Genomic DNA, 15797 nt, shown 5'->3' with positions numbered 1-15797 from the left:
ACCTGATAAAACGCATTACACATTTTTAAAAAATATATATTTTCTTTACTTTTATTTATTTATTTGCATAAATCATTGTACTGGCAAAAATACCTCTAAAAAATATCACTGCAACGCTTAAAAAGTTTATTCAGCTCATTACAGCTGCCACTTAAAGGCAGAAACCAGTTACCACGCAAGTTGAACGTTGAATTACAGGCCCTAGACTTTAAATTTATCATAGAAAATTTTACATTTAGAAAGATTACATTTTGAGCTGAGCACCATTTAACTGACAGAAAACCGTGAAGTTACACATTCAACTGATAGTTTGATCAAAGGATGGTGTCTTCACCAAAAGTGCAGATAACAGTAGTCAATAATTGACACACTCAGTTGCTGCAAAAGTCCAACAGCAACTGCACTTTAAATCAGCAGGTCTACTATTGTTCAAATCACTTCCTTGCATTTGTGCAAACTTACATACCCTTTTTTTAATGCAGTGTTATCATTGTATTATTTTTAGTGTAATTTACAGTATATTGCACACCATAGATCCTATTCACAGCAATTTTGACTTGTCATAGCAGGATAAGCACAGACGTAGTGTGTGCTTGTGCCATGTACTTGAGTAGTTCCATTTTCTGCTGATTTATTTTTTATTATGGTACTTTTTACTCCATTACATTTATTTGACAGCAATGGTTACTAGTTACTTGGTAAGTTAAGATTTTACATACAAAACATAAAACAAGTTTTTGGCTGCATGTTCTGATTCATTGTTATAGATTTAGAAATGTATTTGCTGCTTACACATTAATATGTCAGTAATAATCAAATAATATATAATAAATTCACACTAACAAAGGCCATTCTGCTGCATAATGAGTGCTTTGCTTCTGATACTTTGAGCATATTTTGCTGATAATTACATTAATAATATTTTGAGAGAAGGAGTACTTTTAAAGTGTGGCATTGTTACTTTTATTTTGGATCTGAGTACTAGCCACATTCCACTGACTTTTTCTCATTTCAGGGCCCCGGTATTGTGCATGTGTTTCACTGTCATGGCTTACTGGGACACTTCAACGGAACTGAACAATAGTCTGATTTATGCACTTATCCATCCCTCAGCACCACCACTGTGGTGCCCTTGAGCAAGGCCCTTAACCCCAACTGCTCCAGTAGAGCTGCTCAGGGGCCAGCAGGTCAGACTGTGGTTATACTGGGCAGTTTTTGGGTGTAAATGTGTGTAACTTTGTTAATGTGATGAGGGCGTTCCTCTAAAAGAGAGGTGGCCTCTCAGTGAAACGACTCTAAATATGTAAAAGTTAAAAAAAAAAAAAAAACATGGCATGTCAGAATGTCTACTGTGAAGAGGTATTTGGCATTGTATTGGTTATCACTTAATCTTAGAGCAAGAGAAGTGTCTGCACATTTTAGAATTTACCAAAACCAATGCGCCCGTAATCTCAATGCTACCTTTGAGGATAAGAGATTTATGAACCTCAAAGTAACACGGTTGTCAAAATACAGCAAATGGTATTTTGTATTAAGGAAGAAAAAGACAAATTTTGTCTTATGTCCCTATGTTTTGTCTGCACTGCTCAAGTGAAAAAAAATATCTAATTTTGCTGTGGGTGTATTTTTATATGGATATGCATCAAATTGACTTGAATAACAGGCTAACATTGCATAAAAGGATGTCAAATGACTCTTAAGATAAACACAAGTGCCGAAAACATCCTTGTTTTCCCTGCTCTTAGTGTTTCCATTATGTTTCTGTGGAACTGAAATGTTGTTACAATCCGTTTTTGTGGTTACTTATAGATGTAGCTAACAAGCTCATTGTTCTGCTGCACTCATTGTAAATAAAGCTAGACAGGAACATCAGCTGTATTCCTGAAGTGTAAATGTCAATACTTAACTGCTAAAAAAGTAGCTGAGACAATTAAACTATTGATTTTATACTGTAACATACACTTATATTTGTGTTAAAAGTTGTGGAAGAGAGATTCTGAATAGCTGATAGGTTTGTGGTGTATGACATCAGTGTAACGTATAGTAAAGTTGTAGGACACTAGAGAACAAAGTCCATCAAAGGGACAAAAAAAGGTGTTTGCCATCACCATCATTTACTAAATCCAGATCAGGAAGTGCATAGATCAAGGATAAGCTATGGACTCACCTGACCTCACTCATATACACTTTCCATATACACTTTCAAGATTTCTGAAGTAAAACCCTACTTTCAGGTATAACATAATATCAAACATCTGTCATTGTCAGCTGTAGTAAGTCCCATTGTTTTTCCTGCATGAGCTCAAAGACAGGATTTTCTCTCTCAGTCTTTCCTCCCAGTCTTTGCACCAGTCCAGGCTCCGCTCCAGGTTCTGGTAACGAGTGGCTAAGTTGTCCAATGACCGCACCGCCTCAGGTAGGTCAAAGGTCAGGCCGGCCCTCTGCACCACTGCCTGAAACTTGGCTGGAGATGCTGTCGCAACGTAACACCTGCAATGACAGTCTGAGATATTACTTTGAAAATTGGATCAGACCTTTGCCAAAGTAAATAGAGGAAAGACCAGTTTTCCACAGGTCAGTCAGATGTTCGTATACCCTGAGGACGGTCGAACACTTGTCATATTTCAAATTGAGGTTTATAATTTATACATTTTAACAGGTACTCACAATTGTAAAGAATTGAATATGTAAAGTTTCTTAATACTAAAATATTTCTTCAATAAGAGTTCTCTGTCTTTTCCCATGGAGACTAATAACAATCCAATGACATGATGCTTGAAGGTACAGTAAGTGTTGAGGGAACTGTCAGATCATCCAGCTGGTTTTAATGTTAAGGCAGGAACATACTTAATGCAGGAATTGAAGGACAATTGCAGTCAGACAATCAAACAGATTGTAAACAAACCCTGAGGTTAGCCAAGCTTATTTGGAGTGTGCACACTTTCAGTTTTACCTCGAAGTACAGTGGTTTAGATAATCTGGATAAAGTGTTGGTTTGTTTACAACTTTTCTGACCATCTGACTGCTCTTGTTTCTTGACCTGCTGGAATCATTTTTAGGGATATTGCTGTGTTTCCAGTTCTCATTAATTACTCTGGTGAGTATAATGTTATCATAACTGACCAAAACCAGAACTAGTATCATCCTTTAATTATTCAATTTTCGTAAGAAAGTAAAAGGATAGCTTTGTGGGAGAAGCAGAGCGAGAGAGTGAGAGAGAGGGAGATTTTAGGCTAAAGACTTTGCTGTGTGCAGTGACTTTGTTGCCAAATTATTCTAATTTTAAACCACTCAAGCTGCGTGGTTCTAGGGATCACAATGTTGGTTGGTCGTAGGGCTGGATGATAAAATGATCTTGATAATTATGAACAAAAAAATTCCCACAATAACGCTGATAAACTGATGAGTAATTTTAGCTAAAACGACAAAGTAACGTTAGTTCAGACTCCAGCAGCAGTAGCTCCTGTTTGCCTTTTCATCATTACCCTGTAGGATAAGAGCTCAAAAAGAAGCAAGGATACAGTGAGTGCAACTTCGATGGAAGCTAGAATAGTGGAAATTTGAAAAAAAACTATTAAAAAAAAAAAGTTTTTAAAAGCTAATGACAGTGCAGCTTTATACAGAATGCAGGGGAAAAGTGGAAGAACAGCTTCACGCACTTTGCCACCACTGCTGACATGTCGTCTAGCCACACAGCAGAGCCTTACATGAGCCTAGTAAGCATAAATGTTATAGCATGTTGGTTGCAAAGTATCAAATTACTGATTCAAAAATAAATAATTGTAACAAACTTCCTGATTTATGTATTCAGTCCTCAAACTGACCATGCCCCTTGAAATTCAAATTAAAATGTACTGAAGTTTTCCTATGAACAAACAAGTTCTCTTTACATTTAGTGTTACTATAACACATTGTGTTTCCATGAAGTCTAACAAACACGTTGAGTGTGTTTTGTTCCTCATTAACAGTATTACAGGTTTATATTAATAATCAACTGTATCAATCAATATGAAAAAATGTTTTGATGATATTTTTGGCCATTTTTTTTTTGGCTATTTTTTACCAGCCCTAGTTGGTCAGTCCACCACTTGAAATATCTTGACAAATATTGGAAGGGTTACTAAGATTATTTTTGTACAGACATTCATGTCCCCCAAAGGGGGAATTCCACTGATTTTTTTAACCCGTTGCCTTTTCATGTAGCACCACTGTGAGGTAAAAATGTTGATTTGTCCAGTACTTTTATGACCAAATACCTGCAACATTGTAAGCATGTTAACATGCTACATTAGCATTTAGCTCAAAGCACTACTGTGCCTAAGTGAAGCCCCACAGAGCTGCTAGCATGGCTGTAGACTCCCAAGTCTTGTTCGCACACCAACCTGTGGCGAGTGACTGTATGTGACAGGTCTAAAACATTTTTGTCCTTTTGGCTCCAGACAGAGTAACACTGCTTCTACTTCCCAAAATTCAAACACATCTGTCGTAGCTGTTGTTGCTTTGATCAACACAATTTCAGCTGACATTTAAGACAACTGCAGAAAGTGTAAACCTATTCCTATAAGGCATCGTGTTGGACTGCATTGCTATTTCATTTAAGATAAACATCTTTCTTGTACACAGCCCCCTTTACAGTTTAAAGCTTTATTTCCTCCACAAGGCCGGATGACGTGAGGAACCCTACTGGTTCATGTCCTACACTGAAGTCAGAAATGTCTTGTACGTATGTGGCTAAATAAATAAATACAGTATGCCTGACCTGTTGAGCCCAGGGCTGGGTGGACAATGGTAGTGATGCCATACAGCCACAGCTGTGTGAGGGCACAGTACATACTGGTTTTCATCCCAGCATCTCCTCATGGTCTCCAGGATCCCTTCATCAGTCACTGTTCCAGTTGATAAAACTTGTGACAACTAGAAATAAAACAGTTGGAAAGAACCAAGTATTCAAATGATAAATGGGAAAGTGTGGTCTTACTAGACACATAGAGGATAAGCACACCTGGATGTATACATTCGGTACACTAAATGTTAAATGACTGGTACCAGCTTTCGGTGGTTTTCAGGCAGAGAGTATCTATGTGTATGCTGAAACTCTTCCATCATGTTCTTTACTGAAGATCCGTCTCTGTCCAACAACAGCCAGAATACTCGCTCCATGTTGTATGGGTCCTACAGGCCAAAAGTCAAGAAGGTTACACAGCATCCTGAGTAATCCAACTTTTAACTACTCACACAGTGGCCTTAATAACTTTATGCCCCTGACCTATGTGGGTGGATGGATCAGTCTGTCACTGTCCAACAATTTGGTCCAGAACCAGATATCTCAACAACCACTATCCCAGACTGCCATGAAACTTGATACAGAAATTCAATGTCCCCAGTGGAGGAATCCTAAAGTTTTTGGTAACCCCCCGACCTTTTCCTCTAGTGACACCGCTAGACCAAAAACAGTTTGATATTTCAAGAAGCATCCAATATAATGTACTGACTGCAATACGTTACTGATCAGATTTGTGCTCCTCACTGGTTGAGCCCCTTTCCTTTTTAGGCATTCCCTGAGATTTACTCACCACCCACAGGTCTACGTGTCCTCTTTTCATATGGATTTCTCACAGTTTAATAGGCAGATTGCCATGAAATTAGCTGAACATGTTCATTAATCTGGGGGGAGATATGTTGGGAAGATAAAGTGTCAAAAAAGTAGTATATAGTAAATAGAGTATATAACTGCTCCTAAAACCACAAATTGTGGGTTTTACATTTGTTTGTGTACAGATTAAACATATACGATACAATGTGTTAGTCACTGAGCTTTAGCGGTGTATTCTTAAACTTTGGACAGAGCCAGGCTAGCTGCTTCCATCTGCTTCCAGTCTTTATACTAAAGTAGGCTAACCATGTCATGACTCCAGCTCTGGACTTCACACAGACATGAGAATGATTTCAATCTTCTCACCTCACTCCCAGAAAGTCAATTCCACAAAATGCTGAAGTATTCCTTTGATAACTTTAATTGATTGAGCTTTTAAGGAATGTTGCCTATTGATATTTCAGTTTTCAATCTCACCACTCACTTCTTATCTCCCACCATACTATATAACAGTTCTAAACTCATTATAATTTCAGAAGTCAGGCGTTTTTAATCAAAAGCCACAGAGGCTATACCATCCAATCTTATCAGGATCAATGGAACAGTCCACTCTGGACAGTGGGCACCTTAAAATCTGACAAAACATGATATGATCACAGTTAAATTGTAAACAGACGTCTGGAATTAATCCAGTTGTAAATTAATGCTTTGAAATAAAAATATATAGATTTTTAAAATATGTCACTTTTAATAAATAATAGTCACTTCAGTGACATCTCTGAAAATCTGATTGATGTAAGCAGTTGTAAATATACAGTAGGCTGTGTAACTAGTACCTGGATGTCTATAGCAGGGGCCAAGGTCTGTGTGACATTAGCTGCCATGGAAAAGTCACCAGTGGTTACCATCCTGTGAACTATGTCATTAGAATTCACCATGGCCACCATCTTCAGGGGTAATCCCATCTGCCTTACAATGAGGCCAGCTGAGACACAGACAGAGAGAGAGAGAGAGAAGAAGAAACATGGTCAGTTTTTTTTTTCTACGTCTCTATACTCCACATTGAGAGAGACAAAACATTATAATAAACCTTTGGTCATACCTTTGTTACCAAAATAATTAATGACTGCATAAAACTGAACAAAACAATGATTAGACTAATTTCCTTGTTAATAGAAACTTTTACAGTAAGGATCCATTAAATTGTAGCAATTAGTTCTGAAGCAGTTACTCAAATAATTCACTGCTAGATTAGGTTAATTGATTATGGGCTAAGACCCTCCCCCCAGGTAGGGACTGTCCAATCATAGCTCAGCATCCGTACTTAGGCACAGCAGGTCTGCCAAGATTTGGTCTGCTCCACGTTTAAGTGGTATGCATGGAACTGTAGTAAGAGCAATAGAGCAAAAGCAAAAAAAAAAAAAGTATATGCAAAAATGTATGGATTACGAATATAAGCGGCCAATGTTAGTGTGCCCAGCCTGAAACAATGTCCTCAGTCTTTTAGTATTATATCATGTATGCAGCCACCTTGTGCATATTTAAAACCCTTTTACAGGGCTCCAAGTCACAAACCAACGCACAGGGTTAATGTTAACTTATTTTGAACTAAAACTTAAACCTTAAATCTGCTCGCAACAGTTTACATTTCAGCCAACATAATCGACCTTCAGTAGTGGGTCATGTCCGTACATATACCCCCAATTGTAGTATGAATAGAAGCATGTCTGTGTTAGTGTCCAGTGTGCATCGATCCAAGGGCTTGAACGGGCCATGAACTGGCCTGTACACACGGCCATTTTTTTACATTTTATAGACGAAATAATGAATTGATTAATGAATGACAAATAATTTCTAGACTCAAGCAACAAAAAAGAAAACTGTAACTGTAAAAATATACAATTCAAGTGATTTTCCTAAAAGTCACAGATTCAGTGTGTGTGTAATGCGCGATTTAATTGTCGTTATCAAATTTTCTTGTAGCAGTAATTACCTACCTGCGATGTTTCCTGCCCCTCCCGTGGGCACCACCACTTCCATCTCAGGTAAGGCAGCCTTGTTTTGCTCCATACCACTGAGCTCCAGGTAAGCATAAATGAAGTGGGCAAGCTGGATCATTACTCTAGACCAGTTGACTGAGTTGAGGCTCATAAGGCTGTGAGACTTGACCAGTTCCTGGTCAGCAAACAGACGGCGCAGAGGCTGGTCTATGTCATCTGAGCTGCCATCTGCTACAGAGGCAGGACAGTAAAAATACACCAGATTTCACTGAGAAAAAATTATTACATGAATATAACTGTGGCTTTTAAGTTTACCTGCAAACACATGGACATTATCCTCCAGGCAGGTGATCATGTGTTTCTCTTGGACTGGAGTGATGCGTCCTTGGGGGTAAACCACCACCACATCCAACCCAGACAGACCTTTAGCACTTTGGATGGCTGAACCACCTGTGTCACCTGATGTACCTGGAAAGGAAAGCCATTTATTATCTGTGATAGTGACGATTTTATTTTGTATCAAGTCTGAGTTTAAGTTTAGCACCTAGGACATATAATCACCTCATTCAAAAAGGGTTTTTAATCTGGGGAGCATGAATGTGCTAGTAAATACCATTATCACAGTGATGACGGTCAGTATCAAACTACAGGATCTTTACCTTCCTTAACCTGTATTGATGTCTTCTGGCTAAAATGCCACCTTTCTGATTGCACCTGCCTGATTTGATCATTAATTTGTGCTACGGGGGCAACATCTGCCTCACAGTAGCAGCTAAATCAATCAAAGTTTCAGCGAGTGCCAAAAAATGACAGTGATGCTCAAGTCCCCTTGCTATTGTAGGAATTCAAACTCTCGTAATCTAGTCCGCAGGGGGACGCTGGATTTTCACAAAGGAAACCCCTGATTGTTTCCTGTTTTCTACTGACTATTAACATTGTGTGTCATCTGACAAAATCAGTGTAAATCCAGGTTAATGACTACAGCTTTGATCTGTGAGAATCAACGTTTAAAATGTGTGGTCACAGAAAAAGTTACAGACCACAGAAAGTTGTCTTCTTAACTTGACTGCCGCGCAGCCCCTGCCTGTGACTGGCCAGAAATATAATATATATGTAAATACAGTTTATATAGTGTGTATATTTACAGGCCTGGTTGAAATTATTGGCAGCCCTGAATTTTAAGTAAAGAATATGTTAAGAAATAAATGTAAATTAACCAGTTTTGTATAATCAGAATATTTAATAAAATGTCCAAAGTTACTGAACACAAAGAAATTAAAAAAAAACTGAATAATACAAGCACAAAATGTACACTGGATAAAATTGTTTATAAACGCATATATACATATAAACACACACACACACACACACACACACACACACACACACACACACACACACATATATAGTCCAACAGGAAAAAATATAAAATGGACTCCTAGTAACTCCTATTATTTTTCTTTGTCTTACTTCTGTATGATCATGCTCTCTGTTCCAGAACTACAGTTCTCATCATTTGGGGGCTTGGGTGATGGGAGATGTAAACTGGAAGTATAATGTTGCCATGGAATCAGTGAGTTATGCTGTGGGTTACAACTTGAGCCTACATTTGTTTACATTTTGGGAAACTGACACCATCCAAAGTATGCTAAATTAGCTACTAGCAGTTCCTGTTTGCAATTTACCCATGGATGTACAGACAAATATCACTGGATTACTGTGATACTGAAGAAAACTTAAAAATCTTATGATGCTCAGAAGAGTTCTGGAGTTATTAGGAGTGCCTTTTTTTACAAGCAGATTTATGGATGATTTGTGATGGACATAAAAAAAACAACAACAACAATATCCTTGGAGCGACTAAGTCACACTAAATTTAAATATATCTTAGTCCTATGTCTCTATGTTCAGAGCTCACTGAGTTATGAGTCCAAGAAAGTCACTGCTGGTTGCTGATCGTATTGATAAGGGGGCCAAACTCCATCTCCACACTTGTCCCTTTCACTTAATGCAGTATCGTTGCCTTATGTCTCTTCCCCCTTTTGGCCATATATTTAATCTTTGGTTAAATACTGGCTGATCTTCCTGAGGGAACAATTTCAACCAAGTCACATACACAACATAACTGATGTTATTAACCTGTCACAGATGTTTGTTTTCAGCATTTTTCCTACACAGCAGTACAAACTGAGCTGAAGGTGAGGGTGTCTGAAGTTAGTCTTTTATTGTTCTTGTCATACTGGCCATAAGACCTGAACTTACACCTTCTATCATAAACATAAAAGCTGAAAAGACCAAAGGCAACTGAGCATGAGAGGTGACAGATATGACTGAACACTTACTGTTTCAGCTGGTAATGTTGCTGATATGTTGGAATTAGTGTATTATACTGTTGTAAGTTGATTTGCATATAGGTTTTGGTTTGATTGAGAATAATGGAACCAATCAAAATGAACAGCTATTACAAGAGAAATGGTCGTCAGTCGGAGGTCAAAGAAACCAAAGCCCAACACTACTCAACTCTACTAAACCAAATGTATTTATGTCTTTTATGTCTGTGTCTTAGACCAGAATAAAAAGGCTTAAAAAAAACTTTTTCCTTAGTTTTATCACATGACGTTACAGGTGTAGCTTTCTTACCTACAAGAACAGTAGCTCTGCAATTCTCCTTTCGCAGGAAATAGTCAAGGAAACGCACTGTACAAGTCATAGCCAGGTCCTTAAAGGCTAAAGTTCCTCCATGGAATAGCTCCAGGACTGACAGACCCTCCTTCAGTCGAGCGATTCTGACTATCTCAGGCACTGAGAAACCAGACAGGGCTTCAGCCACCAGGACTGGGACAGGGCAAAAGATGAGAGGGAGGATGGTCACTTTTATTTTCTTTTTATTCAATGACTTTTCTCCTTGTAAAGTCTTCTTTTAGACTTCAACTAGATAATTCTTAAACTTAAAGGACAATACCTAAGTACTGTGCCAATTTAGTTAGTTTGAATACGTATGCAGACCATTTCTGAATACCCGTTATGCAATTTAATATTTTTCTTTCATGTTAAAAAAAATACACTGAAATTTCTGAACCACAGCAGCTTTGTTTGGGAAAATAGTTTGCAGTGATGTGAAAAACGTGATATGTAGTTATTGAGCCAAAACATGCTGCACTTGTGGTACTGTCCTTGAAAATTTAAGATTTAACAAAGATTATGTAAGCAGGAACTCTTAGTGATCATAATTAAGTGTAAATCTTAACTACAGTAGTTGGGGGATACATCGTGCAACTAGGATTTCTTTCTTAAAATATTATTACTTTATGGCTCAGACAAAAACTGCAATTAAAAAAATATAATAACAAAGTCATACATCGTATCAGGATATTACTTTATATCTCTCTTAATATTAAACTACATGTAAGGATGGTAGTCAATGTTTCTCCAGCTCACCCTCCAGGTCCTGTTTGGGGATCAGTTGATTGTGGATGAACAGCGAGGCAACCTCCACCACCAGTTTGGTGTAGGACAGTCCCTTCCAGCACCTTAAGGTGTCTGGGCTAAGCACAGGCAGGCTCTCTGGCATGAACATCCCCCCATCTGGAGCGTAACCCGAAAACAGCACATCCCGGAAGTCCCATCCATGGACCCCACCCCGAGTACTGCAGTACTGCATTGGCCAAACCTATGAATGGAGAGCCTTATACAATCTTACACAATACAATATACAATGGAATAGCATACCACCTATGTGCCACAGGTATTGACTTTTTTGTGGACCTACTTTGTACTCATTTTAGAATTTGTCATATTCGACATATTTGACAGTGATTTCATCTTTGAAAAACCAGTTACAAAAGTCATTCAGTCTGTTTTTATCAACTGAGGAGGATCTCAAAGATCATGGCTTTTCTCTCTCTACCTGAACTTGAGAGGGTCATACATACTTTTATATTGTCGCTGTTAGATTATTGTAATTCACCGTATTTAGGTTTGAACCAAAAAACATTCTCATGCCTCCAACTTGTACAAAATACAGCGGCTTGGCCTTTAACAAATAACAGAAGACAAGATCATACCCCCCCTGTTTTGGCCTCTCTTCAGTGAATACCAAGTGAGTTATAGATTTGATTTTCAGATTTTACTGATTACCTTTACAGCAGTTCATGGTTTAGCTCCCAGTTACACTGCTGAGTTATTGCTCCCTTATAAGCCAGAGCGCAGCCTCGGATCCTCAGGGAGGACCCTTGTGGCTGTTTCTAAATCTCAGTTTATGACTAGAGGAGACCAGACCTTTGCAGTCTAGGCCCTTCAGCTCTGGAACTCCTTGCCTGAAGATCCGAGGCTGCAGAATCAGTGACATATTTTTAAAAAGATCAGTTTTCAAAAATTATCTTTTAAAAAATGCTTTTTATTAACAGTAGCACACTGTTTATCACCTACTTGTCTTATCTGTTTTATTATTATTGTTTTTATCATGTATCATTGCTGGATATTTTATTCCATTTTATTTTTGCAGTATTTCCAATTTAATTTTATCTGCCTCCTTGCAGTCTTGAACTTATTTAATCTTGGTTCAACCATGTAAGGCACTATGTAACTGTTTTGAAAAGTGCTGGACAAATAAATTTGCATTTTTGACAAAACCCAGGTTAAGCGGATTCACAAAATGGACGACATTTTAATAATCACTTTAATCCAAGAACAGAGTACCTGAGTATTTGAAGCAAACTTGTAAATTAACTTGCTGTGGTATAAACCCTGGAGTTTGTTGCTACAGTTCGCGTCCAAGCGACTACTTTCACATTACATGTAGTCATCAAATCCAATGTTGACATAAAAAATATTGACTAAAGGAGCTTCAAGTATTTTTGAAAAGTGAAAGTGTAAGTAAGCGGGTGTAAATCTGAGATGATAATCGCACTGTTGTCTATTAAGCATATCCTGCTTTGTGTTGAACAGCAGTGAGAGTCTGAATTCAAAAGGGTCGAGAGTGCTAGAAATGTGGATAAAGGCTAATACCGATTGTCTTATCCTCAAAGCTTTTCATGGTGAACAGTCACTATGAACTGTAACTTTATGTAATTCTGTCATTTTCCAAAGTGCTACATGTAAACACACCAAGCTGATCATAGCAGAAATTGGGTTTACAAAGAATATGAACGTAGAACTTCGTAATTCTTCTGTCAGAAAACTTTCCATTAGTCTGAGCAGCATTTACTTTAAAACATGCTGCAACATTTACAAGGTCTGTGCTGTCATATTTATGTAGTATCTACCTTGCCTCGTCAAACGGTGATGACCCCTTAGATTCACAATTCAAAAGTGTAAATGAACAGTCAACAGTGTTAAAATTTCAAACGTACTATGATTTATGTAGCTATCCCACCTGTCACACTGTACGTACTACTCTACCTATGATACTAGCACACAGAGCATGCACAATATTTACTTACCACTCTGTAGTAGAAAGGATTTAAACAGAATCCTTTCCTCTTCAGTCCCTTTCAAAGAAACTAATTTATAGGCATTTGCTGATGGCTTGGCCCCAAACCATGTTGCTATTCTTTCTACACTACACTGATTTAATGACAAGCTGTTGACCGTCCCAAGAAAGTTAATGTTGGAATCTGAACTTTGGAACAACCTGCCTGAGGAACTACTGCATTTTCTATTATGTGCATAGAAAATGCACATAATAATAATCATTATTAGTGCTTCAATGAACATATTACTTGAGTTTAACTGTTCACCTTCCTCTTTTTGTTAAATAATTTTTTGTTAAAAACAAAGAACAAAATCACCCACCTGTTATGTATGTTTCTAATAGTGTTTTTGATAAATTGCTGCAAATAAATTAGTTCTCTGTCCAGTTAACGCACTGTCATGATAGGTCTTATTATTATGTTATTCTATACTAAACAGCAAAGTTTAACCACTGAGAAAAGTAAATTGCAGACATCAGTCAAGAACCCCGACAACTTTCAGAGTTTACAAGATGGTTGAAAGCTGGGTCTTTTTAATTATTTAATATGGTGTAAAGTGGATTAAATTCTGCAAAGTAACTACAGCTGATGTAGTGGAGTAAAAAGTACAATGCTTCCCTCTGATAAGTAGTGGAGTATAGTATAAAGTAGCATAAAATGGAATTACTCAAGTAAAGTACAAGTACTTCAAAATTGTACATAAGTACAGTACGTGAGTAAATACTCTTATTTTCCACTGTTTGCATACCTGACACTAACACATGAAGCCAACTTGAGTGCTCTTTCTCAAGGAGTAAATCAAATACACACTATTTTGCGCCCATCTGTTATTTACATTCTTCATTTTTGCCACCAACAGAGATTAAATGTCATTCATATGTCACTACTACTCACCCGCTCCTCCACCTCCCCCTGGCCGTCCGCTGACCTCTCCGAGCTTCGTACAGATAAGCCGGGCCTCTTGGAAAAGCACCGCTGCTGTCACAACATTGGGAATAAGAGCGCAGTGCACGGAACATGTGTGTGTGGCAGAAAAGGCTTTGCAATGCCGGGAAGCTCGACGGCAGAGTTCGCCCTAGTTCGACCGACTCAGTATATGCTTTAGCCTGGCCTGATATTTTGGGGTTGTGGGCTCCGCGAATTATTCGGCCGGGAACAGCAACAGCCACAAACCGCTGTGCCTCACACTTCCCTTTTAACGCCCCTATTAGACAAGAGTGAGCAACCCGTGGGCTAAGACAGGCGTTCGCGACAAAATCTGCCCGTTGACACGCATTTTAATGTCGTCGAAACACGAAGTGTCTGAGACGTTATTCGCGAAACAGCGTTTCAAAGCCAGTACTGCTAACGGCTGCGGGCCGCGCAAGGCTGGTTTGATGCGGCGGTGGCAGGGACTGCCTCGCTACCACGCCTCCCCATTGGCTCGACAGGCTGTGGGTGGGATGTGTGTTGCGCTCATCACAACCATAGATCATATACACATTTATTAATACATTCTTCCTTTATGATTCACGGTGTAGAGTACCTAGCTCTTCATAAACACGTTCTGGGGCTCTACAACGGGCCAGCAGTCCGACTGACGAGTGGTTTCTGCTGTCAACGTTAACAAAATACTTAGTTGTAGTCCTTGAAACCGATAAAACTTTAATCTCACATTTGTGTCTCGTTTAAATTGATTTTCTAGCGCTTCACCTTTTTCACGTCACTGTGATGCGCTACGCCGGAATGGGCTCAATGCTGGCTCCCAGGGCTGGAAAAATCAGAGGACACCTACTGGTGCCATACTTGCAGTGGGTGCACCCCCAACCCCAGTGGCCCATAAGGGCCAACAACGAGCCCATTCCACACCTGAAAAAACAGTGACAAGCGACACAAGCAGAATAATAGAGTGCAGGTATTATTACTTGCACAAAAAGTGGTCACATTTATAAATGATTTTATTCAACTCATCATGTAACATCGTCACCAATGAGACACGAATATTTCCTTTAAGTCAGTGATTTGCAGCCATTGACTTAATCACACCACTTCACACTGAAAGACGTTTGATTTATACCATAATTAATTTTAATGCACATCTGCAAACACGTAAAAACATATAAACAAGTCTTAACACTGGTGACATTACAAAATGTGTTTACAAAATAGGAACCATGCAAATAACTGACATAAGACATAGATTATAGTGAACCCCTACCCCCTACCCAGCCCCACTCCACCCCCAACACACGGGCGCGCACGCAAACACACACACACACTCACACACACACAAAGCTATCAGAATAGAAATAAATACACATTAAAAGGAGGAGTATGTGGATGCCATTAATTAGTAACAGTCCCTTATTCAACTCAACACTATTGCAATGCAAATGCAAATGCAACATGTTTTTTGATTCGTTTTAGAATGCTAGCTCTTTCTCTTTTCAAACTCAACAGAATATTCTGGACATTTATCACTTTTTGGATATAGATATCTATTGAAAGTAAACTACAAAAGGTTGATGTTTGCAACTGCTTTTTTTTTTTTTTTTTAGCCATGTCAAGTAAGAGGAGGCCATTGTGCTCCTGGGAACACTCAAAGCTTTAGAAATGGTTTTATACCCTTGCCCTGATCTATGCCTCACCACAATTTTATCATGGAGGTTCTACAGAGAGTTCCTTTGACTTCATAGCTTGGTTTTTGTCCTGACATGCAGTGTGAATTGTGGGACCTTATATACACATTTGTGT

General features: G+C 38.5%; 1 protein-coding gene across 3 annotated transcripts; it reads right to left on the bottom strand.

The window, feature by feature from the left end:
* Positions 1-149: 149 nt before the first annotated feature.
* On the bottom strand, positions 150-14442 carry thnsl2 (threonine synthase-like 2). Of its 3 annotated transcripts, none has more exons than XM_040158358.1 (9): positions 13959-14442; positions 11032-11263; positions 10234-10428; positions 7909-8061; positions 7591-7824; positions 6430-6578; positions 5047-5172; positions 4835-4914; positions 150-2490 (listed from the first exon to the last, which is right to left on the bottom strand). In XM_040158358.1, exons 2-9 carry the CDS (start codon positions 11252-11254, stop codon positions 2265-2267), a joined length of 1386 nt encoding a protein of 461 aa, XP_040014292.1. In that variant the 5' UTR covers positions 11255-11263; positions 13959-14442; the 3' UTR covers positions 150-2264. The 3 variants fall into 3 exon arrangements, with proteins under 3 accessions (XP_040014292.1, XP_040014291.1, XP_040014290.1); XM_040158357.1 differs by having other exon boundaries at positions 151-2490; positions 4760-4914; positions 7591-7821; XM_040158356.1 differs by having other exon boundaries at positions 152-2490; positions 4760-4914.
* Positions 14443-15797: the final 1355 nt, after the last annotated feature.

The sequence above is a fragment of the Xiphias gladius genome, chromosome 20 (assembly GCF_016859285.1).
Source record: "Xiphias gladius isolate SHS-SW01 ecotype Sanya breed wild chromosome 20, ASM1685928v1, whole genome shotgun sequence".
In the NCBI taxonomy this organism is placed as follows: Eukaryota; Metazoa; Chordata; class Actinopteri; order Istiophoriformes; family Xiphiidae; genus Xiphias; species Xiphias gladius.
The sequence above is the reverse complement of the archived record's forward strand: the minus strand, read 5'-3'. Positions and strand labels throughout refer to the sequence as shown.

Excerpts from the sequence above, each read along its gene's own strand:
- thnsl2 (XM_040158356.1), bottom strand. The coding sequence starts at position 11,254 with ATGCAGTACTGCAGTACTCGGGGTGGGGTCCATGGATGGGACTTCCGG. Across the intron at positions 6,579-7,590 it reads AGGGGCAGGAAACATCGCAG|CTGGCCTCATTGTAAGGCAG; the intron begins GTAGGTAATTAC and ends TCTGTGTCTCAG. Across the intron at positions 4,915-5,046 it reads CTGAAAACCACCGAAAGCTG|TTGTCACAAGTTTTATCAAC; the intron begins GTACCAGTCATT and ends TTTTATTTCTAG.